Source organism: Talpa occidentalis, unplaced genomic scaffold, assembly GCF_014898055.3.
Source record: "Talpa occidentalis isolate TD23 unplaced genomic scaffold, MPIMG_talOcc4v2.1, whole genome shotgun sequence".
Taxonomy (NCBI): domain Eukaryota; kingdom Metazoa; phylum Chordata; class Mammalia; order Eulipotyphla; family Talpidae; genus Talpa; species Talpa occidentalis.
The window spans coordinates 14873724-14899654 of NW_026555331.1; the positions used below are offsets into that span (position 1 = coordinate 14873724).

General features: G+C 53.0%; 2 protein-coding genes across 9 annotated transcripts in view; one reads left to right on the forward strand and one right to left on the reverse strand.

Annotated features, from left to right (window-relative positions):
* Positions 1 to 10004, forward strand: part of CUNH8orf76 (chromosome unknown C8orf76 homolog) — a 31944-nt gene extending 21940 nt beyond the window's left edge. For 3 of the 8 annotated variants that reach the window (XM_054691993.1, XM_054691999.1, XM_037502072.2), the window contains exon 7: positions 3 to 40. Coding sequence is in view for 5 of the 8 variants with exons in the window: in XM_054691991.1 (XP_054547966.1) it covers positions 3 to 287 (285 nt within the window). In the remaining 3 variants the exon portion in view is untranslated. Of the gene's footprint in view, positions 1 to 2; positions 930 to 1238; positions 4084 to 4992; positions 5055 to 6996 lie in introns of those variants that run through there. The other 5 variants (XM_054691991.1, XM_054691992.1, XM_054691997.1 and 2 more) reach the window with 4 other exon arrangements.
* FAM83A (family with sequence similarity 83 member A) lies at positions 3339 to 19764 on the reverse strand. Its single transcript, XM_037502084.2, has 4 exons — positions 19224 to 19764; positions 8788 to 8955; positions 7575 to 7699; positions 3339 to 4254 (listed from the first exon to the last, which is right to left on the reverse strand). Exons 1-4 carry the CDS (start codon positions 19695 to 19697, stop codon positions 3720 to 3722), a joined length of 1302 nt encoding a protein of 433 aa, XP_037357981.1. The 5' UTR covers positions 19698 to 19764; the 3' UTR covers positions 3339 to 3719.
* Between the last annotated feature and the right edge of the window lie 6167 nt (positions 19765 to 25931).

The window sequence follows — 25931 nt, forward strand, 5'->3', positions numbered from 1 at the left end:
AGGTCTTAGTCCTAAAAACAAACAAGCAAACAAAACTGGGAGAGAATTATACAGAAGACCCCAAAGTGCTGAAGGAGTGGCTGTACGTGCAGAACATTCCAGCACCGCGTCCCCCGGGCCGGCCCTGCCCCCTAGCTCAAGCAGGTGCGCTCAGGGCCTTGGACCCAGCTGAGCTCAGCTGCACAGCCAGAGTGGAGATGAATGTCCCTGGAGCCGGGAATGATGGTCCTCACGAGGGGCAGCCCGAGCCTGTCTCCCCAAGCCCAGTGTGTCCACCGGGGACTTAGCTTCAATGGTCAGGAGAAATGCGGGACAGGCACCTCCCTGCTGGGGCCCACCCTTCCTGATCCTCCCCCTCAGCAGAGGGTGCTTTCATCACCTAAAGCTTCAGCGTCCTGTCTGGTCAGCCCTTGAGCTAAAGACCACCCGCCCCCCTTCTCTGGGAACAGCCTCATCCATACCGGCTGGGGGCCTGAAGTGACTGGTGAGAGGAAGGAGGGGCTGCGAGAGGAAGCTGGGCCTATCGGAGTCTCCTGAAGATTTAGAAAGGATGTTTCCTTCTCCTGTGCCTGACAGACAGGTCGGAACAGCGGGCAGCTGTGTTCGGCTGTTTTTGAGGAAATGGAAAAGGGAGAGGCCCAGGAAGGGGCAGAGACTCATGCTCACCCCACGTACCCCACAGAGGAGAGACAGGCGCCCTCAGGAAAGGACCGTCTCAAACAGAACGCAGTGAACGGAACGGGGACGTGGCTCTCCTGTGCATGCCCGCAGCTCGCTGGCCACAGACCTGCTCAGGAGGAAGCTGAGAAAGGAGCAGCAGCTTCTGAGTCCAGCCGCTTCTTGGACCAAGTCTGGAAGATGACGCCCTTGAAGGTGCAGGTCTGGCACTTTCAGGACAGGCCAGCAGGGCCAGCAGGTGGAAGGTCAAGGTGAGGCAAGAGAGACAGGGGAGTGTAGGGGGTCAGAATGTTTCATTTCCCCTGCAGAAGCAAAGTCTCGACCAGTCAGGTTCATGGTGCTGTTGGGGTCCCCATAACATTGCATCCGGGCTCCTACCCTAGAGGAGGAGACTGGCCACCCAGACCTGATGAACACTGACAAGGGTGGGGGCTGGGCTAGTCCCCACTCAGTCCTGACTGAGGACCCCGCTGGTGGGGGTGGTCCCTGGTGTGGGAGATGCCTCTGGTGGTTGGTGGAGCCCCCCAGCACATCAGACTTCACCCTCTCATGTTCTTCAGGTGGTGGTTGAGCGGGCGTCGCCCCAGCTGGCAGGAGTTCTCCCGGTGCAGGTGAGCCTGGTTCTCTGCTGGTTGCTGGGCTGGAGGTGCCCCACTGCTGCCGTTGACCTTCCCTGAGCGGAGACGCCTGTGTTCAAGGTTGGCCCCCCAGCCCCCAGAGGGCGGCCTGCCAGGGAGGCGGGTGTGACTGTCGCCTGGAGCAGAGAAAGCCTGGGTTGGGGAGGCCTGGAAACTTGGATAAGGACTTGTTTTGGCTTTAGGCCATCCCCTTGCCAGGTGTGTGAAGCCACTCCTTGTCCCATGGTGGAGATGGTGTCTTGGGAAGAAAGCCCGGGGCTGGGGGGAGGGGGGAAGGGCCTTGGGGGTCCATCCCAGGAAGGAACAGCCCAGCTGTGTGTCAGCAGTCCTGAGGGGTCAGCAGTTGCTGGGAGGGCCACCGCGCCATAAGAACCCCACGCTCAGTGGCTTAGAGACTAAAGGTTTATTTCTTGCTTATATGCCTCAGCGATGGTGGGCCGGTGGGGTGGAATGGGAGGCCTGTTCCCTGTAGCCCGTAGGGCCTCTAGCTGGGGTGAGGGGCTCCATCCTGGGGCGTGCTCCCACGGCACCCAGCCTCAGGCCACTCACAGTCCACTGGCCCCCACGAAGCACGCTGACAGCCCCGCTGGCAGGGACTACATGAGCAGGGTGCCCAGAGGACAAGCAGTACTTGTGAAGCACTGGGATGAAGCCGGGCTGATGGGGAGAAGGTGCAGTTCCTAGGAGGGCGGCGGGGGCTGGCTGGTCCCCAGTCTGCCCTGCCTGAGAAATTGCAGGTGGGTGCTATGATCCCGGCTGTGAGGCTGGTGGGGGTTTGGGAAGGGATGGGGAACAGGAGGCAGAGCAGGGCTTTGGGGTTCCTGCCACCCCCACCAGCCTTAACTTCCTGAACTTTCTCCATCTGCTGTGAAATCCAGGTTAGAGGACTCTACGTTGCTCGCCCCCCTAGCCTCGTCACAGCGTCGGCTGGTTAAGAGCCGCATTGGGGTCGGGCCTTAAAAAATCTTCAGAAACCAAAGGGCCTGTGGTTGTGCTTGTGCTTTCAAAAACTGAGGAAAAAGGAAAGTGAGGACAGCAGCACGATTTAAAAGAAAACGGAGCCAAGATGCCTGTGCTGGGCTGCGAGCCGGGGACACAGAAAAGGGCAGGGCGGAGGGAGGGCCCTCTGAGAATGGAGACTTGGAGGCCACGTGCTGTCAGGATTCGGGGGCCACCAGCCTAAGCTTCTGAGCTGGAAATGGGGCAATGGGGGAGACTGCTGAGATGATTTGGGGGGCTGGGGTAGGGCGTGGAAACAGAAAGATGCGGGTGGGGATTTTGCACCAGCTTCTCGGGCTGGAACAACCTGCATGTCTGTGTCTGTCTCCTACACACACACTATCGGTTCTCTGGGGGGGGTGTCCCCCAGCCTCCTCAGGCTGGGCTGGCTGGCCGGCCCTCCTCTGAGCTCCCTGAGGTCACCATTTCTTCTTTATACCCCAGAGAGGTTGTACCTCGGGACCTAGAACCAAACCATGAACAAAAAGGACACTGAATCTAAGAAACAATGAATGATGGGCTTGTGGTCCTTTAGGATGTCAACAAGCCAGAGAGGCCGCTGGTTCTGGAAGATAGTCTGGGGGCTGTGAGGACAATGCTGAGTCTCCCTCTTGCTTGAGGCCGCCTGGGCTCTAAGGCAGGGCCACTTCCAGATCCTGACGACTCAAGCCCTTGACGCCTGCCCAGACGCCAGCGACCTCTCTCCAGCCCTCGGCTCTTCAAAGCAGGACCCTGAGCGCCTGGGCTGCTTCATCCAACTCATCTCCTGGAAGCCTTGGCTTATCTTCCCTGGTGGTGACAATTTCAAAAGCACCACATAAAACGCAGTGGCAGGTTCTGGGTCCTCATCCTTAGTTCATCAGCCCAGGGACACCCCAACATTACATCTTTACAAGGAAGAGGAGTTTCTCCAATTCTTCCAGAAACTTCCAGAATGTCCCCAGGCCTCCTGAGTCTCTCTGTCCTGAATTTCTGGATTGTACTTGGTACTGGGAAACAGGAGTACCTTGATCAGACCCACCCTCTGCCACTCAGTGCCTCAGTTTACCCATATGTAAAACTTGGGCTGCATCTGCCCTTTCTTGGATTCTGAGAGATTCCGGGAATAATATTAAAGCATTGTCTGCACTTTAGAAGAAAACACTTCTATTTTCTTGATTTTGTCCTCTATCTCCCTGGAACCTTCTAGACCGTGCCCCTCCCCCACCAAAGAGGGTAACCCAAGGACTGCTGGAGGTCAGCGAGTGAATGTTCTCTCTCCTGGGAACATTCAAACATAGGCAGTGATTTTGTCCAAGTGCCTTTAGTCAAAGGGAAGCAGGTTCAAACTTGATAGTTGTTGAGATGGCATCTTTAGGCCAGAAAATCCAGGAATGCAGGGCCCTGGCCCTGGGGAGGGACTCTTTAGAAGTGAGGTGAGGCCTGTAGAAAGGGTCTCCAGGTGTGGACTGCCCTGGGCACCAGGCCCAGCTGCTCCAGCTGCAGCCGAGTGGGCCTGTAGGCATTGAGGTTGCTGTACAGAGCAGGGGTGCTGTCATGGGGTCTTGGGGAGAAGTGGGCCTTTGGGGTCAGGGCCCCCCAGGGGCTGTGGTAGGGCTGAAACCTGGAGGGTGGAGGTGGGTTTGGGGCCAGGGGGCTGCTAGGCCCCGAGGATGCAGACAGACTGTGGTTCTGTGGGTTGCTGCCCGTCGAGGGGCTGCTGAAGGGGTTGGAGGAGGTGCGGTCACTGGTCGAGCCGCTGCTGCTGCTGAGGCGGCTGGGTGGAGGGCTGGGGCCCGCTCTGGGCTGGAGGGCCGTTACCAGCCTGGGGGACTTCAGGCCCATCACTGGTTTGGAGGTGGCGTAGAGGTGGCGGAACTCCTGGTCAAACAGCTCCACAGCCTGGCCCGTGAACTTGGAGAGGATGTTCCGGTGCACGTGTCCGCAGAGCCAGGTGAAGCTGGAGGGGAGAAGAGAGTGAGGGGTCGGAAGGAGGTGGCCCAGGCCTCAGCGGGCATTTGCAGTGCCAGCTAACGGCAGGCAGCGGTTCACACAAGCCTACCACCCCAGGGAGGGAGCCAGCATTACGCCCCTCACAGAGGATGGGGACATAGCTCCGACACCAGCAAGTGACCCCATGAATAATTGAGATGCCAGAGTCAGTGGTGGCCTCAGGGCTCCCTCTGGGGCTCGGACTATGGTCCCTTAGAAGATCCCTGCAGAGGCACAAAGGGGCCGAGTGCCAGAGTCATCAGCTCTGTGCTCAGGGTTACCCGGCCCCTGGGACTTCTGGCCTCCACTAGTGAAATGGGGGGACACTTGCCTCGTGTAACCAAGAAGTTCCCTATAATCTGTGAAGGCAGCTGCAAAAAGTGGCTGCCTCTTGAAGGAAGGGGCTGTGTTGTCATGACAACCTGAAGGTTATAGCCCCATTTTCAGGCACCAGACCCAAAAGGGGAGGGAGACCCCCAGGCTGGTTGGAAGTGGAAGAGAGCCCAGGGCGGGCTGGGAACAGAATGACTGCAAAGGTATGCTTTGCCCAGACACCCATGGGCCTCCCCTCAGGCAGAGGCCTGGCCCTCCCTCAATTATAGGTTTTAAATGTAAACAAATGGCTTCTGGCATGGATGTATTTTTGATTTCCTGATTGAAACGAATTTCTCCCTCTCTGATGGAAAACCCGCCTTCCCTCTCGAAGCCCTGACAGCCAGGAAGACCCACCAAGAGCGGCGGGATGGAGACTCCCGGGCGCCTCCGAAGGTAAATCCAGGGGCCGGGAGAAAGGGGCAAGTGGTCAGAGGCGGATGGGTCACCATGGGCAGCCCAAGTGACCCCACCAAGGGCCTCAGCCTCGAGCCCCCAGCCCACCTGCCTTGGGGCAAAAACGTAGGACACAGCGTGTGGGTCCTGCTCTCTGAGGCAGGGCCAGGGCCAGGCAAGGACAGGGTGATCCTGGGAAGAACAATGAAGCTTTGTTTAAGCCTCACCTCCCGCCCAGGAGCCACCTACTCAACTCCAGAGAGGTGAGTAACTGACTGAGCTAGAGCCAGCCGGGTGACAGGGAGGCAGCAAACATGGGGACAGCCACAGGCTCCACTCAGAAATCAGCCGCCTGCGTTAATTGGGAACCAGGCTAGACTAGGCCATGCAACTGCATGCTTTGCTCAACGAGACAGGCCCCAAGGTGCCCGGGCAACTTTTTAGGCCCCCACATCTCCCTTATGACCCCACCCCCCAGCCCCCACCCACACACCTTGCACCTCACACCCATAGGCCCCTGCACATCCTGTGCCTCATGTAGGTTCCTGCAGCTCCCTCACATCTTCCTGTCCCTTTGCCCTGCAAGTCCGCACATCTGTTCTCTGGCTCTTACACATTCTGTGTCATCCCCCAGGGGGAGAAGTAGATTTGATTTTTATTGGGTTTTTTTTTTTTTTTTTGGCTGTTAAGTACATAGAATGACAACCAGGACTGGAGTCAAGCGCTAGTTAGAAGGCCAAGCTGGTATCATGCGACGCCCATGCCTTAATTTGCACCTCCCCATCTTTCTCATCTAAGGCCCAGTTCCCAAGGAGCTGCCCTCCAGGACCTGCCAGCAGAAGTGGGGCTCCCCCCTGGCCTATCCCAGCGCACATTCTTAGCTCATGCGGACCTTAGTGCACGACCACACTACTCGGGGGTCATTTAGCCACGGTTTTTGATCGAGAGAAGAGCTCTGTGTCCCAGGCACCAGGAACAGCGCTGGCACTGGGGTCAGACCCTCAGCAAGATCTGAAATGCCGAAGGGCACATCTGCCTGTTCCCCCCTGCCAGGGCTGAAGCAGCATGTGTGTGAGAGAGAGAGTCAGAGAGAGAGAGAGAGAGAGAGAGAGTCAGAGAGAGAGAGAGAGAGAGCCCAGAGACAGACGGGCAGAAAGAACGGGTGGGGGCTGATTTGTTTTTTGCTTTTACTGGAGACAATCCTGAGCATTCCAGGGAACACGAGCCTCTGGAAGGCTGGAAAACAGGTCTCCTTTGAATGTCAGTGCAAAAACCTTGCAGTTGTCTTGGCTGCCCCCAAGAGTGTATTGCCCACCAGCTAGCTAAGGAAGGGGGTGACACTGCAGCAAAGACTTATGCTATTCCCATCTTCACCCCCTCCAGTCAATGAGAAGAATATGCCTCAAAGGGGCATCATCTGATGGCGCCTGGCCCAGGGCCTGGCCCAAAGTTCTGAAGGTGCTCAAATCTGACACTCCAAGGTTTTCACAGTTGGTTTCCTCAAGATGCTGTGCTCTGGAAAGCAGATAATTTGATTTGAGGGCAAGGAAGGCCCTAGCAGATGGAGGAGGCGTTGCCCTTCCCCTAAGGACCTCTACTCCCTGAGCCAATGACCTTGCCCTAATCAAGGAGGAGGCAGTGACCACTCACCGAGCTCCCTTCTCTACTGTGGGTCCTTCTGCCCTCTGCCTGGCATCTAGCACCCTGTACCCTTCTTTAGTTCAGGATCTAAATCCCTTTCTCCCTGAAGGATGGATAATCACTGCAGTAACCCCCTCCCCCACATATGTTATTCAATTGATTTTTCCTTTGCTAACCTGTTTGATGCTTTATCCAGTGGGTCTCTGGGTAATGAATGAACAAGGATGAGGTGGGTCGTCTGAGGTCACCACGCCAGAAAGCTGTAGATCCTGGAACTGAACCTCATTTATCTGACTTGCAGGTGGGGCCACCACATGCAGTCTCCCACAATCCCGAAGGCAGCCTGAGGTCCCGTGGAATTTCGAGAAGCTACTCTGTGCTAGAAGCTATGCCATGCATTTGGCAAGTTTTATCTTATTATACCTTACAATAACCTGCAAGGGAAGTATTGTGCCCATTTTACAGATGAAGAAAGTGGTGCTAAAAAGAGTTATATCGTGCACTCTAAGAGGGGCATTTTTCTGGTGTGTGAATTATATCTCACTAAATGTGCTAAATTAAAAGAATAGAAATTATTTGAAGTACAGTGGGACATGCCCACAGCAACAACAAATACTCTGACTTTATTACCGACATCTGAGAGATGTGCGGAGAGAGAGAGGACTTCGTGCCCTGTGGCAAAAAGGAGGGAAACTGAAGCACCGGGAAGTCCCTTTCTACCTGAAGTCCTCCGGGAAGGCCCAGCCAGCCCCACCACCAGCCTCATGCATGTGATGGAGCCCCAGCTCTGAGCAGAGGGGCACCCTGGAGGCAGCTGGAGGGCACATGTGCCTGGGGCTGGTGTCCCAGAGCCTCTTGAAGGTGGAGGCCAGTGCTCACCTGTACGATCCAGACAGGACATATCTCCAGTCGGAGATGATGAACTTCTCCTGGATTTGGCCAGCGAACTTCCTGCCTGACTTGGCGCAGTACACCTCCCCTTCCACGCTCCGGATGGAAATGTTCTGTGGCGAGGCAAGTCACGTGCGCTAGTTATACCCTTGCAGACACACATTTGCATCAGGAAAAGTCTGGAGGGACATTCGCCAAAACGTCAACAAAGGTTTTTCCTAGTGAGTGAATTATGGGCTATTTAAACTTTGTTTGATTTTCTAAATGGACTGCAAGGTCCTGGCATTATTTGCATAATGAGGCCACGGGAGGAATGATCAGGTGGTATTCATCAAGCTGACCCAGGACTCATAGGGCCTCAACTCAGCTGCAGCCCCTTGGTGTAGAGGGGATGGCAGGGAGAAAGGCAGGTCCCATGGAGGCTGGCCTGCCTGAGGAGCCCCACAGGACCCAGCAGCTCGAGAGCTGGGCCTGCTCACGGAAATGTGGGTGCTTTTACGCTTTACTTGGAATTAGAGGTCTCCAATTTGATGTGACTTAACATGCCTTGACCTCTGGGTTTCTTGTCTGCCTACCTGGAGGAGGAAGTGGAGAGCTTGGTTAAGTCCAAGAAGACTGGGGGCCTCCCTGGTGGCGCAAGGGGTTAAGACACAGCACTATGAAGCTAACCGCAGCCACTGCAGCACAAGTTCGATCCCCGGCTGGCCAGGGAGCAACCCACATGGCGAAGCAGACGTCTCCTGTCTCACCTGCTGCTCCCCTCAGCGGTGTATCTCAATCTGCCTATTCTGTTCCCCACTCTGTCCTGGTGAATCCTCTCCCCTCCCACCCACACACCTCTGGCCTGTACCCTCAGCTCCTGTATGCAAAAATAAATAAATCTTTAAAAAAAAAAAAGTCCAGGAAGACTAGCTTTCTGTTGGGAACCATTGAGTCCTAAACATGAGGACGGGAGAAAGGAAGATGAGCAGGTCGGGACCCTACAGCCCCTTCTCTCCCTTGGCCATTCTCTTGGAGGGTGTGTATTCCCTTCGGTGTAGCTACAAGATGGTGGAGGCTGTCTAACCTACACTGGACTTGCAGCAAGAAATAAACCTTTATGATGCTAAGTCACCGATGTAGGCCCATCTGTTACGAGGCACAGCCTGTCATCTCCTGACTCACAGAAAGTATCTTTTGGACCCTCACTGGAGGACCCTACCTTGAGGTGACTGTCAGAGATCTGGACTTTGTCACACATCTCCTGGAAGAGTGTCACACCTCCCTGGTCCAGGAGCACACAGACGAACACCCCGCGCTTGTTGGCCGCTTCTAGAATGTCACAGAAGATCTCCACATCCGTGAAGACATCCATCAGGATGGCCAGGACCTGGACCAGGGCAAACAGGTTGAATAGCAGAAAAGTCAGGGCCAAGTGCCAACTGGTTTCAGGAAAACTTCCTCCTAAGCCCTGGTGGGCCTGGGAGAGTGGTTCCCGGGGCTGCTCTGGGAGCAGGGGCTGTCTGAGGGCAGGGGTCAAGGATGGGAGAGGAAGAGCTGGCAGAGGTCAGCTGCTGTCCACACCTCACCTCCCCAGACCCCCGTAGAGTGAGCGTGCACAGGAGGAAGGAGAGAACCCAAGGAGAGAGAGCAGGCGGGGAGATAACTGGGCAGGGATGGATTTAACCACATGAATTCTCAGCACTTAGAACTCTACTCTTAGAATGCTAAGGCACAATATGGCCACTGGTTTGATTTTAAGCTGTGGAGATGTCATCTCAAACAAAAGCCCCCCTGAAGGCCCCATGTAAAAACCAGACTAGATGAGCTGCCCCAGTGGGGTGAAGGAGTCCTCAGCCAGCAGGTACCAGCTCTTTTACCACTGCAGAAACTTGGGGAGGCAGGAGCCCTAGATACCCAGTGAAGAGACACATGTCTGTGTATGAGGCAACCAATCCTTTTCCTTCTGCCAACAGCCCCCCAACTTCTACTTGAAGAAATCTCTCCTGCATCTCCTACTGGCCACAGGGATTGGTCGGGGTGGTCACAAGATCTGTCATTCAAATGAGAGTCAGCCCAGCAGGTCTACTAGGACTCTCGGGGAGAAGACGCCTTCTTTCTAGGAGAGTCGCTTGGCTGGTAGTTTATAAACAGCAGTTGCTGGCAGCCCTTTGGCCAACATAGGAAGCCAGCCTTGGAGAAAGCAGGGCCGAGAGGTGGAGACAGATGCCAGCGGCATCGTTTGAACATCTGGCCTCAGCCACGCTGGTCCTACCCTTTACTTGTTGGCTGTGCATGGATGTCAATGTAGGTTCCTCTTCTTAAACCTGTTTGGATTTACTTTTGGTCACCCAATCAATATCTACGTTGTGGCATGTCAACCAGTGGGTTATTAAGCAGCTGAAAAGTAACATTTAAAAATCTGGGTTAGGGCCTCCCCGGTGGCGCAGTGGTTGAGCGCTGGGTTGCGAAGCTGCCCGCGGCCTCTGCGGCGCCGGTTCGATCCCCGGCTGCTTCCCGGCCACCGGAGGAGGGTCCCGCATGGCGCGCAGACCTCTCCTGCCGCCCGCTGCTCCCCTCAGCAGTGTACTTCGGTCCTTCTGCCTGCTCTGTTCCCCACTCTGGCTCTGGTGAATTCTCTCACCCTCCTGCACTTCTGACTGTACTCAGTGCTTGTATAAACAAAACAAACAAACAAACAAACAAACAAAGAAAACATGCCTCTATAAAAAAAAAAAAAACTTAAAAATCTGGGTTAAAAAACTTCGCAGTAAATCCAGAAATAAACCCACAGATTTATGGTCAACTAATCTTTGACAAAGGAGCAAAAAATATGCATTGGAGCAAAGAAAGTTTGTTCAGTAATTGTGCTGGGAAAACTGGGTCGCTACATGCAAAAGAATGAAGCTTGACCACTACCTCACACCATACACAAAAATCAACTCAAAATGGATTAAAGAACTAGACATAAGACCTGAAACCATAAAATACATAGAAGGAAATATAGGCGAAACACTACGTGATTTGCACATCAAAGACATCTTTACAGACACATCACCCAAAGCAGTGATAGTGAAGAGAAAGATAAACAGCTGGGACTACATCAAATTAAAGAGCTTCTGCACAGCAAAACAGACAATAACAAAAACAAAGAGAAACCCCACCGACTGGGAGAACATTTTTGCACACAACACTAATGATAAAGGACTGATCACAAAAATCTGCAAAGAGCTGATGAGACTCAACAATAACAAAGAAAATAATCCAGTCAAAAAATGGGCAGAAGAGCTAAAAAGAAACTTCTCTGAGAGGAAATGCAACTGGCCAACAGGCATATGAAAAAATGTTCAACATCACTTGTTATCAGGGAAATGCAAATCAAAACTACCATGAGATACCATCTCACACCAGTGAGAATGGCACATCTTAAAAAAACTAGCAACAACAAATGTTGGCGAGGATGTAGAGAAAAAGGAACTCTTCTGCACTGCTGGTGGGAGTGCAAACTGGTCCAACCACTGTGGAGAGCTGTGTGGAGATTTCTGGACCTAGTAAACATAGAGCTTCCATATGATCCAGCAATTCCACTCCTGGGTATTTACCCAAAGGACACAGAAACATCAATTCCAAAGAGCACCTGCACCCCTATGTTTATAGCAGCACTGTTTACAATAGCTAAGCTTTGGAAACAACCCAAATGCCCAAAAATAGATGACTGGATCAAGAAGATGTGGTACATAGACACCATGGAATATTACTCAGCATTCAAAAAAGATAAACACATGCAATTTGCAGCAACATGGATGGCGCTGGAAGGGATCATGCTCAGCGAAATAAGCCAGAAAGAAAAAGAAAAATACCGGATGGTCTCACTCATAGCAGGAATCTAGAAAACTTAGATAAGGGACCAGGAAAATGAATAACTATAAGAAAGTAAAAATCAAACTCAACAAACAACTATGAACCAGAGACATTCTATGGGGGTTGGGGGCAGGGAAAGGAGGGATTGGGGTCAAAATAAGGGGGTTGCAATTGTATGGGGAATATAAAAATAAAATTAAAAAAAAAAAACAAACTGCGCAGCTGGGAAGCTGTTGAAGGGTCCTGCTTCAGACATACCAGGTGCCCGGCAGTTTCAGGCATGTCCAGGGCAAATCAAAGACTGCCCAGGATGGAAATTCAACCAGTCACCACTTGACAAACTTTTCACCAAATGAAACTGCACTGACTGGGAACTCATCTGCATAAAGTGGACCTGAGTGGGGACTAGTCCCACTTTTTTGTCTCTCAGAGGGTCTGCTAGGGCTACTTGGATACACAGCTGAAGTGCTTCTTGGGTCTGCAAAGACTGAGTCTCCGGGACGGCAGCTTCGAAGCCACAGATAAATGGCTGCTGTAACAGTTTTGCTGTAACCTGACCAGACTTCGGTCAATGCAGCCACTAAGACTGATAATTATAAAGGTTACATGAAAACAATACGTAAGACTTGCCGTATAATAAGTGCTCAACAGATGTGTATTAGCAACTCATCACATGAAAGAAGAAAACAGGAGACAAGGTGGTGTCCACTCTGACGGCCAGTGAGGGACAGGGCGCAGACAGGTAAGCGTGAAGCCAGCATTTGCCAGTCGCATCGGAATGGGGCCACAGTGATGATTTTCTTTCTTCAATGTAACAATGAATGGCATTTTTCTAATAATCATTTTTTGGACCACCAATATCTGGGAAATGCAAGATGTCACAGAGACAGATGAAATGGCTGAGGCCCTCTTGGAACGGCCTGCTGAGTTGATGTGTCTGAAAAAGGAAGGGACTATGGAGAAATCTGCTCACCCTGGGCTGGAAGTCAGGAGAAGTGCTCTCATGGGAGGCTTATGACCCTTTAGAACCAAGGCCCTGTTATCACAGGATTAAGTGTCTGTACTCTTTGAAGCCAACAGTACTAATCACAGCCAGCCCCTCTCTTTGCTGAGAGTTAAGAGCCTCCCCTCCCAAGGTATTGACAAAAGAGACCATTCTCTCTCTCCAGGATGTCAGTTAATCCTCCCAATCCTTTCTAGTGTGTCCTTGGGCAGGTGACCCAGAGAACAGAGAAGGGAACAGGTTGCAAATAAGCCATGTCCTTAGTTCAGGGAGGTTCAGAAATACAGGCTCTCCATGGCCAGTTTATCTCATTTCCCCCCTGTTGGGTTTCCTCCCAGCTAGCCTGATCGAGGCCAGTGACAGGCTGCACCACTCTCTCTGGGGCCCCTGCACAACTATGAGGCCTTTGAGGGTACAGTGAGTTTGAACCCCCCCTAAAGACAGGCCCACATCCTGAACCCCGGAACCTGCGGATGAAACCTTACTGGGAAAGGATCTTCGGAGCTGCGACTCATGCTCTCGGGACAAGGGCATCCTGACTTATCCAGCAGGCCTGAAAAGGGATATTCAAGCAGACTACATGCTCCATCTGGGGTCAAAACTCCATTTCGCCAAACTGTAACAGGGTGGTCCCCAGGAAAGGGGGAGGTTCCCTGCCCCACCCAAGGGAGGGTGGAGCTGAGCAGGAAGAGAAGCTGCAGGAAGAGACTGAGGAAGGAAGCAGGATGGAGCCAGGAGACCTGGAAGAGGCGCATGGAGCCTAGAGACACGTGAAGAAACTGCGCTTGCCTTTTGGTCGTGGACTAGGTGACACAGATGTGGGTGAGACCCGTGGGGAGGTGACCATGGCAGCTTTTATCTTGATGTTGATTTTGCTCTTTTCCTTCCGGGCTTGTCCGGTTGTTTGTGACCCTTTTCTGTGGGTCCCCACTGGAAGATGCTTTAGACTTTTAGCAGGCTTTGGGGCTTTGCTCTGCGCCATTCCCATATGGATGGACTTTTACCCACGAGGGGACGGGTAACTTTGGGTGCTTCATTTAGAAACTAGACTCTTTGCCTCACCTGTATTGTTTCCTAGTTTTTATTAAAGTTCCTTCCCATTAAAGTCTCCTATGTTTTGTGTTGATGCGGCGGATGGCAGAACCCATTTAGAATAGGCAGGTTTGCGGGGCTTGGGCTGCCCCTCTCCCTGTCCTATAACAAAACTGTTAACTTTAAAAAAAAAAAAAAAAGATATCTATGGACAGGCAGGAACCGGTTTCCAGCTAGACAGGACTTTCTTTTAGAACCGTGCAAAGATAATTGTTTTCTTTTTCTTCTCTCCATAGTAACGGGGGCCAGCTAGACTAAGTGCCAATGAGCTCCAGGGAATATAACCTATAATCAGCCCTAATTCTTGGAAAACAGCTTTTGCAACCCCATCCTTCTACCCCCCTTCTTTTGTCCTTAAAAAATCCCCATGCAGGGCCTCCCTGGTGGCGCAGGCGGTTGAGCGCTGCGCTGTGAAGCTGTCTGCAGCCTCTGCAGCGTGGGTTCGATCCCTGCCAGACGGCAAGAATCCCACATGGCACAGCAGAACTCTCCTGTCTCGCCCGCTGCTCCCCTCAGCAGTGTATTTCATCAGTCTGCCTGCTCTGTTCCCTACTCTGTCTCTGGTGAATCCTCTCATCCTCCTGCGCATCTGGCCTGTACCCCGGTACTTGTATAAATAAATAAATAACTCTTTAAAAAAAAAATCCCTGTGCAAAGACCCTAAAGGAACACAGTGTGAGCTGATGTCTGACTTTGAACTCCCTGATTACAAATCTAAGACCCCAGGAAACATAATTATTTTATTTCAGCCTGCTTGTGTTTTTCTCAGGTCGACACCCTAATTCCAATGACAAGTATCCTTAGGGGAGACTCCCAGTGGGGAGACGCTGGGAGGAGGCAAGACTAGAGAGATTCAGCCACCGCTCCCCGAATTCTGAAGCCACCAGGAGGTGGGAGAGGAAGGAAGGACCCTCCCCAAAAGCCTTCAGAGGCCCTGCTGACCCCCTCGACTTGGGCTCTGGCCTCCAGAACTGGGGGAGAATTAGTTTTCATGGTTTTGAGCCACCAAATGTCAGGTGATTTGCAACATCAGCCTGGGAAGTGAAGGCAGGAGAGGCACCGAGCCCAGAGGCAAAGTGGTCTGCTGGGGGGAAGGGCCTTCGGCTCCCACCCTGGGGCTCCTGGAAATGAGCTGAGTGTTCTGTGGATAAGTCACTTAATCTTTCTGAGCCTCAGTTTCTTCTTCTTCTTTTTTTTTTTTTTTGCCTCAGTTTCTTTACCTATAAATCACCACCCAATAGTAGAGCATCCTGCACTGCTCGGTGGGTCTAATTCCAAGCCCAGATAATGCAAATGAAAGCATATGAGAAAGTGAAAGCTGCTATTCCAGTGAGAAGTTCAAATATGACTCTTCTGTGCACCACTTGTGAGCCAGCGTGGACGGTGCCAGAACACAAACAGTGTGCACGAATGTTTTCATTCAGGTTATAGAAATGGATGGAATTGAGTGTGCAGGGAGGGTTCCTGGCCCGTAGGTGGAGGGCGAGGTTGACAGCACGCCTCTGTAGAGGTGGGACCTGTATTCCCGAGTGCATGCAGTGCTGGACACCAGCGTTACCTCAACTGAAAGTCGGAATTAGTGGCCGCACCTCCACGGGCATAACAAAGAAACAGGGTAGGGCTCTGGTTAAGGCTGGTCGTTTGGACCAGCAGAGCCCGGGGCTGACCGAGGGAGGAGAAAGTGCCCAGTAAAGGAGGTTGTCCCAGAAGCACAACCCAGAAGGCTGGCGCTGGGATTCATGCTTCCCTGTCAGGGGGACGCCAATGTGCAACGGCAGTGCCTATGCTGGGAGGTCCTCCTTGGGGACTGTAAATCCTGTCTGAGCCTCACTACCAGCAGGCAGGCCTGGGCTCCTATGGGCTAGGAGTCCTGCCACTTTGGGGAGGACAGCCCCTCCCAGAGCAGGGGCTCAGCCTGAAAACACTAGCCCTGACACCTGAGCGTGGGGTGGGATGAGAGCGGAGCTTCTTTGGAAACTTCTCTCCTCCCTTCTCTGAATAACCCTCCAAGCGCCAGAGGGCTGATCAGACTCATTGTTTCTCTGCTGTGAATCTGGGTGATGTGTCAAGGAAGAGGGGGAGGGGCATGCCTGCTAAAACTCCCCAACTTTTTGGTCTTAGGACAATTTTATACCCTCAAAAATTATCAAGGTTTCCAAAGAGCTTTGGTTTGTGTTTAGATCATAACTATTGATGGTTGTCATATGAGAAACCTCATTTCTCAAAGCTGAGAAAATTTAAAAATATCTGTCAGTTATTTTACTTTATATTATTTTTTTAAAAATTTATTCATTTATCTCTACAAGCAGTGGGTACAGTCAGAAGCACGGGAGGGTGAGAGAATTCACCAGAGCCAGGAACAAAACAGGCAGACTGACGAAATACACTGCTGAGGGGAGCAGCGGGCGGCAGGAGAGGTCTGTGGCCATGTGGGACCCTCACCTAGTGGCCGGGGATCAAACCAGCGCTGCAGAGGCTGCGGGCAGCTCTGCAGCCCAGCGCTCAACCGCTGTGCCACCAGGGGAGGCCCCTCTGTCAGTTTTCAAATAACTAATCTTACTTAAAAACAATAGTGAGCCCATGGCCTGTTAATTAATATCAATAGCAGTTTTGATTTAAAAAATCTCTATCTTCCCACCTCCCAAGACAATCACAACTATGAAGTGTTGTGAGCAGAGTGGTGTTCTTTACACTTTTGCAAATCTCTGTGATGTCTACTAAGCAGAAACCAGCTGGCCCCTCATCTGCTTCTGCAGCAGTCCTCACGATGTGTTGTTTGGGTGGAAATTTATGAAGATAATTGGGGGTCTCACAGGTAAGTGGTTAGAAAGGGCAGAACCTCACAGTCCACTGAAGGATCTCGGGGCCCTTGAGCACCCTCGGAGAGCATATTAAACATGCTTTGAGTTTTTTGTATCTGCAATGCTTTGACATCCCAGGGCCAGCTAATTCCTAGAGAGAGCAAGCATCTTGCCCAAAACACCTTTGATGTGCCAACCACACAGTCCAGAGCCCCCTGTACCAAGTGCCTCTGCTATCTAAGGCTGACACTCCAAAACCAATATTGCCCTGCCCCATTCACCCCAAGCCAGGTGCCTGATAACTGGAGACACCCCAATATCCCAGAGCCTGCTAAAATTATTCAAACTAATCACAAAACTGTTCCCTTTCCTGAAAACCACAGCAAAGACTCATGCTTTCTCCTGCCTCCTGCCTGCCCGTGGGGCCCAGCACGGCATTCTCTGCCTTCTGCTCTAGGGAGCTATGAGTAGAAACTCTCCTGTCATTTTCTTGTCTCCATGGCTTCCTGTTCCTGCTTAAAACAAATCTCAGGCATTTTTAAGAACAGAGCGCTGTTACCCTCACTCACTGGGGGCCAAGTATAAGGCATGGCTGCTCCCGGCACCCCCTCGCCTCCCATCCCTGTCCCCACCGCCCACACTCTTTGAGGTCCCACCTCCCCAAGCTCTGTCCCGTCACACGAACATGGTGTCTACCTGCCCCCAGGACTCCCAGACTTCTCACACCACTTGACCTAGGCCTCTCTGCCTGGCAAACTCTTACTCAGCCTTTGAGACTCAACTCAGGGGCCACCTCTTCTGTGAAGCCTGCCTTAGTCATCATCCCCTGCACTTCCAGGCACAGGGGTTGCTCAGGGCTGACTCTGCCACCAACCAATGTGCTGCTCTCCTGCTCCCACTTCCCCACGGACAGCGGCCCAGAGGGAGGGAGGCCTCTTGGTCTGCTCTGCCGTCCTGGCTCGGCTGACAGCTTCAGGCACCAAAGCCCTGGAGTCAGGAGAATGGGCTGGGGGACTCTAGTTCATTCTCCCCAGGTACCCAAATGAGTATTCAGCACAGGACTATGAACGCCCAGTGCTCCCTCCCAAAGTGTGAGGGACGGGGCTGGGGGGTGGGGAAGGGAGAAAGAATGGACTCCAAGGAAAAAACTGGTCAGTTAGAGAGTCTCTTCTAACACGGTGTAGTTGCGTTTAAAGAACTACACAGGGAACAAGCTGTTACGCACTTTTTGGGCTAGGGGCCCGGAGTCATGGCGGACTCCGCCTCTCCCAAGCCCCATGCTGTGTGAAATCTGGTGGCTCCAGAAAAAGCCTCGGGGTGGGGAGGCTCTGTGTGCACAGGGCGGGAGGCAGCAGAGCTCTGGGAAGTTAAGTAGAAGGGAATGTGGGTGCAGTATCCTCTTTGCGGGTGGCTGAGCTGCTTCGGAGCTGCATTTCTCGTGTCTGGGGTCAGCTGCCTTAGGAATTGACAGGCCAGGCAGGGGTGCCAAGTGCCTGGGGCTGGCTGCTCTCCCCATGGCCAGTCCCTTGACCTCCCGCAGGCTCAGACTCCCCGCTGGCTCCAGGGCCTGATCCAAGGGTGCTAGCTCTGCTCTCTGTGCATGAAGGTCAGGGCTCCCCACGAAGTGGGAACCCAAGATATTTAGAAACATTCTCAGCAGCCGTTGCAGCTCTAAGGGTGGGTGAGACACCCTGGCAAGAAGCCAGGTTAAGGCTCCTGGAGCACAATCCCCTGGCTGCATTCCCCTGCATCACCGCTCCCCGCCGCCGGGGCTCCTCTCTTGCCTCGGAGGCCCCGAGGCTCGCTGATGCTTCGCCAGTGCGGTGGCTTATGGAATTAAGAACACACAAATCAGGAGATTTCACATAAAGTAAAAATTTCTAGCTGCTTTTAGCAGGTTGGAAGGCCTGGCTCTGCTGGCACTGAGTTGTGTCCACCTCCTGGACGGGTCTCCTTTGCTGCAGTCCCCACCGCTCCCCTTTGTCTCACGCCACAGCTGCTTCACCTGTTTTCTTGCCACTCAGACTTTTGCCCGTAGAGTTTGTCACGTCCTTGTCCCACTTACGTGCACACACACACTCACACAGGTGCCTGAGGGCTCGGAGATGACTTTCTGCCCCAGAGACGCCAGGGAGCTGGATCCCAGCCGCAGGCCGGCCATGGAAGTGGGCTGTGCTCCCTGGCCGGCCTAGAGCCTTCCGCGGTCCCCAGTGGCCGCAATGGGAAGAGCAAGCCCCTTGGCAAGGCTCACAGCCTCTCCAGCGCCTCTCCCAGCGCCTGCCAGTCCAGGCCGAGTTACCTGCAGATTCTCCAACCCACCGGGGGGCTCTCTCTTAGGATCTTTGCATGTGCTGCTCCCCCTCCCGGGACCCCTCACCTTCCCTGCTCTCCACTTGACTCACGCCCACTTCTCAGCACCCAGCACCCAAGTGCCTCTCTCAGGAAGCCTTCCCTGAATTCCTCAGGCTGGAAGAGGGGTCTCACCTCTGTGCTTTGAATGAAAGGGCCACTCTCTTGGGGCACACATCTGTCCCCCAACTTCTCAGACTCGGCTTAGACCTGTCTACCCACAAATGACCTCGCAGAGCCTGAGCGCAGCAGGAAGGGACCGAGCTAGAGTCAGCACAGAAAAAGCTCTCCGCTGGCGGTGGTCCAGGGCGGTGGGGGATGAGGTGGACGAGGCGGGCCAGACAAGGGGTGCTGCGGGAGTTCTGGGGAGGGAGGGGGCGACGCAGACCCAGACTGTACCCAGACCCCAAGTCAGAGATCCGGGGCAGGGCCGAGAGCAGCATCCTTGGCTCCATCCCAAGCCCCCACCATCTGGGCTCCATCGCTCAGTGCAGGATGCACCCCCCTGTCTCCTCCACCAGCCCCCGCGCCTCCCGGCCCCCGCCGTGTTACCTGGCTGGTCCGGGTGATGCAGCGGCGGATGAGGTCTCTGATGTTGTTGTGCTTGTCTGTCTGGAAGTACACGGTGGCGCTGGACTTCTCCTTCAGGTAGGGCTTCTCTGCCGAGGCCCAGGTGTGCAGCACGGCCGGCTCGCTGCCCTCCGAGGCCACCGGAAAGTAGGTCCCCGACTGCAGGGAGCGGGAGTCCAGTTCCTTAGGGCCTGCCTCGGCCCCTTCCTCGGGGGCACAGGGGGGCTCCTTGACCTGGTTCTGGATGTACTGGGCCTCCACCGAGGACAAGAAGTCCACCTCTCCTTCCCGGCTGAGCACCTGCCAGTAGGCCTCGGGGCCACCGTCCAGGAGGGCATCCGTGGCCAGCCGGGCACTCTCGTTGTCACTGAAGTCGGCCCTGGCTGGCCGGACCCACTGGGTCTTGACATCTTCCAGACGTTTCCGGATCTTGCCTACATGCCTTGACCGGCTCATGGTGCCCTGTCCCCGAGTCCTGGGCGGAGGCTGGCACTTGAGTGCTTCCTGGTGTCAGGAGCCAGTGGGCCTCACCACGGAGGAGGAGTGGAGCTCCAGCACCCTTGGGACGCACAGCCTCCCAGGTCAGGTGTGCACCCAGCCCTCCAGACTACCTGTCACCGCTCACAACTGCTCCAAGAAAGTGGTTTGCTGCAGTCCTGAGCAATACTTCCCAGGGATTGGCCTCTGAAGCCAGGGCTGGCGTGTCACAGAGTGACACCCGCCCTGCCCTCAGGCCAGGAAGGCTGGCTCAATCCCGCTCTGGCACACTCAGCCCTGGGAGATTTCCTCTCCTCCCATAAGCAGGGGGAGGTCAAGGCTGACTTTCCTGCTCCCTGTGCAGCTCTTCCCAAGACCCTCAGGCCTTTGTTACCAAGGGGGGGTGGGGAGGGTGCTCCCCCAGCATTGTCAACCCCAGGCCTCGGTGCCCTCCCACTCCTCAGATCAAGTGCCATTGGTTCAAAGACAAGAATTTCCCTTGGGGGGAAGATGGTGAGACCCGCTGGCCCACATGGGGAAGGAGGCTGGATGCCAGCCAGGCAGATAGGCGTGTTCAGGAGGCTCTACTCCTTTCCCTGTTAACACCCCCAGTTCCCGGCCCTCTCTGTGCTCTGAAAAGACTCTGCTCTCTTAGCGCTCCCCTGTGTCGTGTTTGTCATGGTCATATTGGAACAGTGTCCAGAGAGGTGCCAGTTTTGGGGCAGCGCTGAGACATGGGAGCTGCTGCTTGGAGAAGCACTTGCACCTGTCCGGGCCCACCCACCGAGGGTGCGGCAGGGGCTGCAGGCGTGTAGAAGTAATTCCACGTTTGAAGAAACTCCCAAAGGAGAAGCCACATTCTCTTTGCAGGTCAGGCCATGGGGGAATAGCTAGACTCCTAAGTGTCTTTGATTGTTTCTGCCAGACACACTCTGAGACTAGGATAGGAGGACAAGTAGCTAACTGGAAGGTGGTCCCAGGAATCAAGGAGGGAGTGACACAGTGACTTGCCCAAGATCATACAGCTAGAAAGTGGCGGGTCCTGGGCACTCACACCAAAGCCCACGTGCTTTTCTCTGTGCTAAGCCTCACGCTTTCCCTTCTTGCTGCCAGGGCAATCTGAGTCCTCTGCTCACTTCCAGGATATGTGTAGGGGAGAAGGAAAGTAATAGGAGGCTATGCTGACATTCCCCTCTCACCTGGGTCTAGTACTCCTTGTTAGATAAACGAACGTTTGAGAGCACTACAAGACAGAGGTGTCTCCATGGCCTGTAGGGGCTGTTTCTATCTGTTCACTTGCAGAGCAATTTAATTTGGAAAAAAAAAAATCTTTGAGTAGAACTTTTCCTTCTAGAGCCACTGGATGAAGAGGAGCCCCATTTCTCCTGTCCCAGATTTTTACCCTCGTACAGACTCCAGAGATTCTACTTGAACCCTTTAAATAGATAGCAAATATACTCTGTATGTATTGTCCACCCCTGCCCTCCCTGCCTGTGCTCCTGGCAGACATAACTAATTGATCACAGAACTCTTGCCTAGGAGATGGAACCATTGACTCACTGCTCAAAGAGAAGTCCTTTACCTGGAAGGACTCTGGCATGTACTGCAAGCTCTCCAGCTTACCAATGAGGAGATAGTTGCCCAGGAAGGGGAAGCAACTGTTGTGAAAGTCACACAGCTGACTTTCATTATCTTTGTCCCTTATTGCTTCTCCTCTGCAATGCCATCTCTAGGAAGTGTCATTATTCTTATTGGAACCTCTGACTCAACCAACAAATTTCCCCACCTGGGATTGCACTCCTGGACCAGAAAGCCTGGCCAGCTGTGGAGCCACACCTTCACAGGTTGAGAAATCCTTATCAAAGAACCCTCTATTCCAGGCTCTGTGGGTCACAGAGGACTTACTGTGGCCTGAAGTGCAGTCTCTCCTGGTCATGAGGACACCCAGCAATGAAGGAAAGATGAGGAGCAGGACTCCTATTAGCAAGTGAGTGGTGTTGGGGCTCCCTGAGAATTCCATTCCTCTAGGGCAATGATTCTCACCCTTGAGCAGTTTCGTTCCCTAGCAGGGGGTTCTGGAAATGTCTTAAGACATTTTTGGTTATCACAACCTGAGGGTGATGCTACCTCCTACAATGAATGGACGGCCTGTTGATAGTTGCCTCAAATGTTGACCGTGCTGAGACGGAGGAACCCTGGTTTAGGGCCCAGGCCTTCATGGATGGCTGACCTTGCCCATGTGGGAGGTCCAGTCTCCTGTCTTTATTCAGCCTGTCCCCACAGCAGGAAGTTCTGTTCTCACCACCTTATCTTAGCATTTGAGGTCTCTCTTGATCCCCACCTATGCAAGGGAGACTTTCTTGACAATCCCCAAGCAGCTGAATTGCCCTCCTCTTGAGCCTTCAAGGCTCTCAGAGAACTTGTCTCTGTGGGGATTTGACTAGTTGTGGGTGCGCCCCCCCCCCCCGTGATTGATTCCTTGAGTGGCGCAATGGCAAAAAGCCTCTGTGCCTTCAGAATCAGGCACAACAGTGTTCAGAAGAACTTAGGGTAATATGTTGGGTAGGTAATCACAGGCCCTCAGTGGACTTCCCTCTTCCACCTATATGATAAAGCTAATGTTTGGGGAAGCCCCCTGTGCACCGAGTGCTATTCCAAGTGCTCTCTCTGCATTAACTCATTCAGTCCTCATAGCGAACCTGTGAGTAACTGCTGGTCCCATTTCCTTTCCATGAACAGAGGAAATTGAAGCGCAGAAGTTACCTAACTTGCCCAGGGCACCTGGAGGGGAGGTGGCAGTGCCAGGAGTTACCCACAGTCTGGTCCCAGAGTTCACCTGAAAACCACAGCGCTTCTGAATCCTTCTCAGGGTGAACCTCAAAGGGGGTGAGAAATAAAGCTGAAGGTAGTAAGTGTAGTAAGTGATCAGAGCTTGGGTTTGTCTCCAAAACCCTTGCTGGGAATTGCACCCAGTCTGTAATCGCTGGCTTATGCGCAATTCTCCCATGTAGACAGTGAACAACTGGATGGAGAAGGAGAGACAGGAAACCCATGACTTTGTCTTGACACCCCCATGGCCCACCTCAGTTTTGGGCTGGCACATAGTAGGCATTCAATCAATGCTTGTTAGGTGAATAAGTGACTAAGAGCTCCTGAGGCAGAGGCTGGCTTACCTAGGGAGAAGGTGCACAAGTAGGATTCCAGAGCTTGTGCGAGGGGCCAGCCAGGGGCAGAGTGCCTGGGTCTTGGGCCCCGGGGACCTGGAGGAACAGGTGCCTGTTTGACCTATTGAACAATCGCCACCCGCTCCCTGCCGCTTCCCCACCAAAACCTGCAGCAGCGTGAAAATTGTACAGTCTCATTACTCAGTGACCCGAGAAGTGCAATTACGTTGAAAACCAGTTGGCATAATTAATTAGACGGGTAAATAACTCCCTGTCAACACCAATCAATCCATTCTGCATGTAATCAGCTCCGCAAAGACAGGCAAGGAGCTCCTGCAGCTGCCGTGGCTGCTGGCAGAGGGTGCCCCTGGAAACAGGCCAGGGTGTCCCGCCAGGCTCCCTAAACCTCAGCCCCCCACCCACCTACAGGTGCTTCTATAGTAGCTTTCCAGGGAGTAGCCTCCAGAGTCATCCTCAGTACCCAGTAAATCCACAGCTTAACTCCCAGGGCCTCACAGCAAAGTCCCCTGTACTCTCTCAAATTCTGCCTTTGAATCCCCGGTGCATTGATCAGCTGCATAGAAGCCACATGCGTAAAAACCATGGGGACCCCCATTTTTTGTTTAGTAAATCTGCGGAGGCTTATATATATGTTTTAATTAAGAGATAACTTAGATGTGGCCAATTTTTGCCTTGTTAGTATATCGAGGGCAAAGAACTTTGAGATGCGCAGTCATGCGGTGTCACCGTCACGCACAGGACATTTCATCAGCACCCCAAGCCCCCTGCCCTTCTGTGTTCAGCTGTTTCCCGCATGGGAGCCCCTGCAACCTCTGATCAGTTATTGCTCTCTAAAGTTTTGCCTATTCCAGAATGTCCTGTAGACAAAATCACACAGCGTAACAGTGTAAGCCTTTGAGTCTGACTTCTTTTGCTTAGCATGATGCACTTGGGGTTCGTCCAGTGTGGGTGTCAGCTGCTTTTTATCACTGAGTCATGTCTGACTGCGGGGCTGTGGAGGGCCGTAGTTTATCCACGTCAGCTAAGAACATGATGAGGTGAAAAGAAACTCATCGTGTCTGTTTGGGGTTTTAGACTTGCAAATCCGGAGGGTAAAAGTATGAGTCCAAATTGTGTCCTTGCTAGGGTCTTTTTTTAAAGGGGAATTTTATTTTATTTTATTTATTTTTTAAAGATTTTATTTATTTATTTATACAAGCACTGGGTACAGTCAGAAGCGCGGGAGGGTGAGAGAAGTCACCAGAGCCAGAGCAGGGAGCAGAGCAGGCAGACTGATGAAATACACTGCTGAGGGGAGCAGCGGGCAGCAGGAGGGGTCTGCACACCATGTGGGACCCTTGCTGGCAGCCGGGGATCAAACTGGTGCTGCAGAGGCTGTGGGGCAGCTTTGCAACCCAGCGCTCAACTGCTGTGCCACCGGGGAGGCCCTTAAAGGGGAATTTTAAAAGAAAGAAGATGAGGGGAAGCAATCACAGTCAAACTTGACTGAAAACCAATAAATTCTAAGGGATATAATCTATAATCAGTTTTAGTTCTTGGTCAATTCTATTCCATCCCCCCACCTTTTTTTCCTTGAAACCAGCACCCCCACCCTCCGCAAACATTACTATAATTACTATAGAGAGACAAAAAAGAAAAAATAATCAGCTCTACATAGTTCTCAGAGAAGGTACAGAGCCTTCTGGCCAGGCCCACGTGGGGACGTGGCTCTGGCGCAGCAGCTCGGGCAGAGCGCACAGCTGGCCAGTCCATGGTGTGGGAGGAGCACAGGGTGGCAGGACGGCTTCTCCTGGAAGAGCCCAGGGTGCGGCTGGGCATCTTCCTGGCTGGGCTGTTCTGGCCACTGTGGCATCCAAGTGTGGCTCCCGAGCGCTCCAGGAAACTAATGAACTGATAAGAGCTTTCTGCTAAGCCAGCACAGCAGATTAGCTTTCTGCATCAGAGCTGGACCTGGGGGCCTGGCTTAGCTCTTATCACCTCCTTCAAGGCCCCGTGGTGAGGAACTGATAGAGGAGCAGCCTCCAGCCAGCCAGCAATGCTCAGCTTGATGGGAGGTAGAGTTTCCCCCCCCACCCCTGATTTCCTGGGCACTGGGGACTCTATAAAGGGGCAGCACAGGGGACCTCTCTCCTTTTGCTGAGCGCGGCTCCCTTTTGCATCCTGGTCTCTGCTGGGTGGGCACTATGTGGGATGGGGCGTCCGGCCACTTGCTGGCCAGTGCATTTTCTTTGATTTTTTTCACTCTTTCATCTCTCCCTTTCCTCACTGCCAATGTAAAGAAGCCCTTTTTTGTGTCTCTGTGTGTGCTTCCGGGTCGTGTCCTGCATTTGTAACTGCGAGCAGGTGAGAACTCACAAACCAGGTCATCCCTGTTTTGTCCTGTAACAGAACGACTTTGTTTTTATAAATCTTGCCAACTTAATGTGTCTTTATGAAAGAAGAACCAGTTCTCTGTGGCTCACCTCTTTGATCCCAGAGACTCTCCCACAGCCATTCTTAGTAAATATCTGTGAGATATTTGGTCACTTTCTCGCCACAGCTCCTACCCCAACGGCGCGTAGATGCACAAGCTTCAGCCGTTTCTGTGGCTCAAGCAGCCTGTGTGCACTTGCTGACTGTTTCTTTTTGCAGAGAAAAGCAATGCTCTAGAAGATTCTGGCTTGCACTCTTCTTGGACTCTAGTGGCTTAGGGATTATATAAGTATGAATCAGCTCACTATGGCCCATTTCCCACTTCTCTTCATTGAGTGAAGACCTGCTCTGTGGTGAGTGTGGGTGTGTGTGTGTCTGTGGTAAGTGGGACAAATTTTTCTGCATAGAAAAAGACCCACAGACCCAGGATAGCAAGCAGTATATCATCCATTCATTTCACAGACACAGAGTGCTGTGTGTGTGTGTGTGTGTGTATGTTGCTAGATAGGGCCCAGACCTCCTAGTCAATGCCACTTTGTAATCAGACTTTTTCCCTTTAGCCATTAGACTGTCATTTAAATTAATTGAAGCCTTTAAGCCTTAATACATGAGCCAG

Excerpts from the sequence above, each read along its gene's own strand:
- FAM83A (XM_037502084.2), bottom strand. The coding sequence starts at position 19,697 with ATGAGCCGGTCAAGGCATGTAGGCAAGATCCGGAAACGTCTGGAAGAT. Across the intron at positions 7,700-8,787 it reads TCTCTGACAGTCACCTCAAG|AACATTTCCATCCGGAGCGT; the intron begins GTAGGGTCCTCC and ends GCCTCGCCACAG. Across the intron at positions 4,255-7,574 it reads GTCCTGTCTGGATCGTACAG|CTTCACCTGGCTCTGCGGAC; the intron begins GTGAGCACTGGC and ends TCTCCCCTCCAG.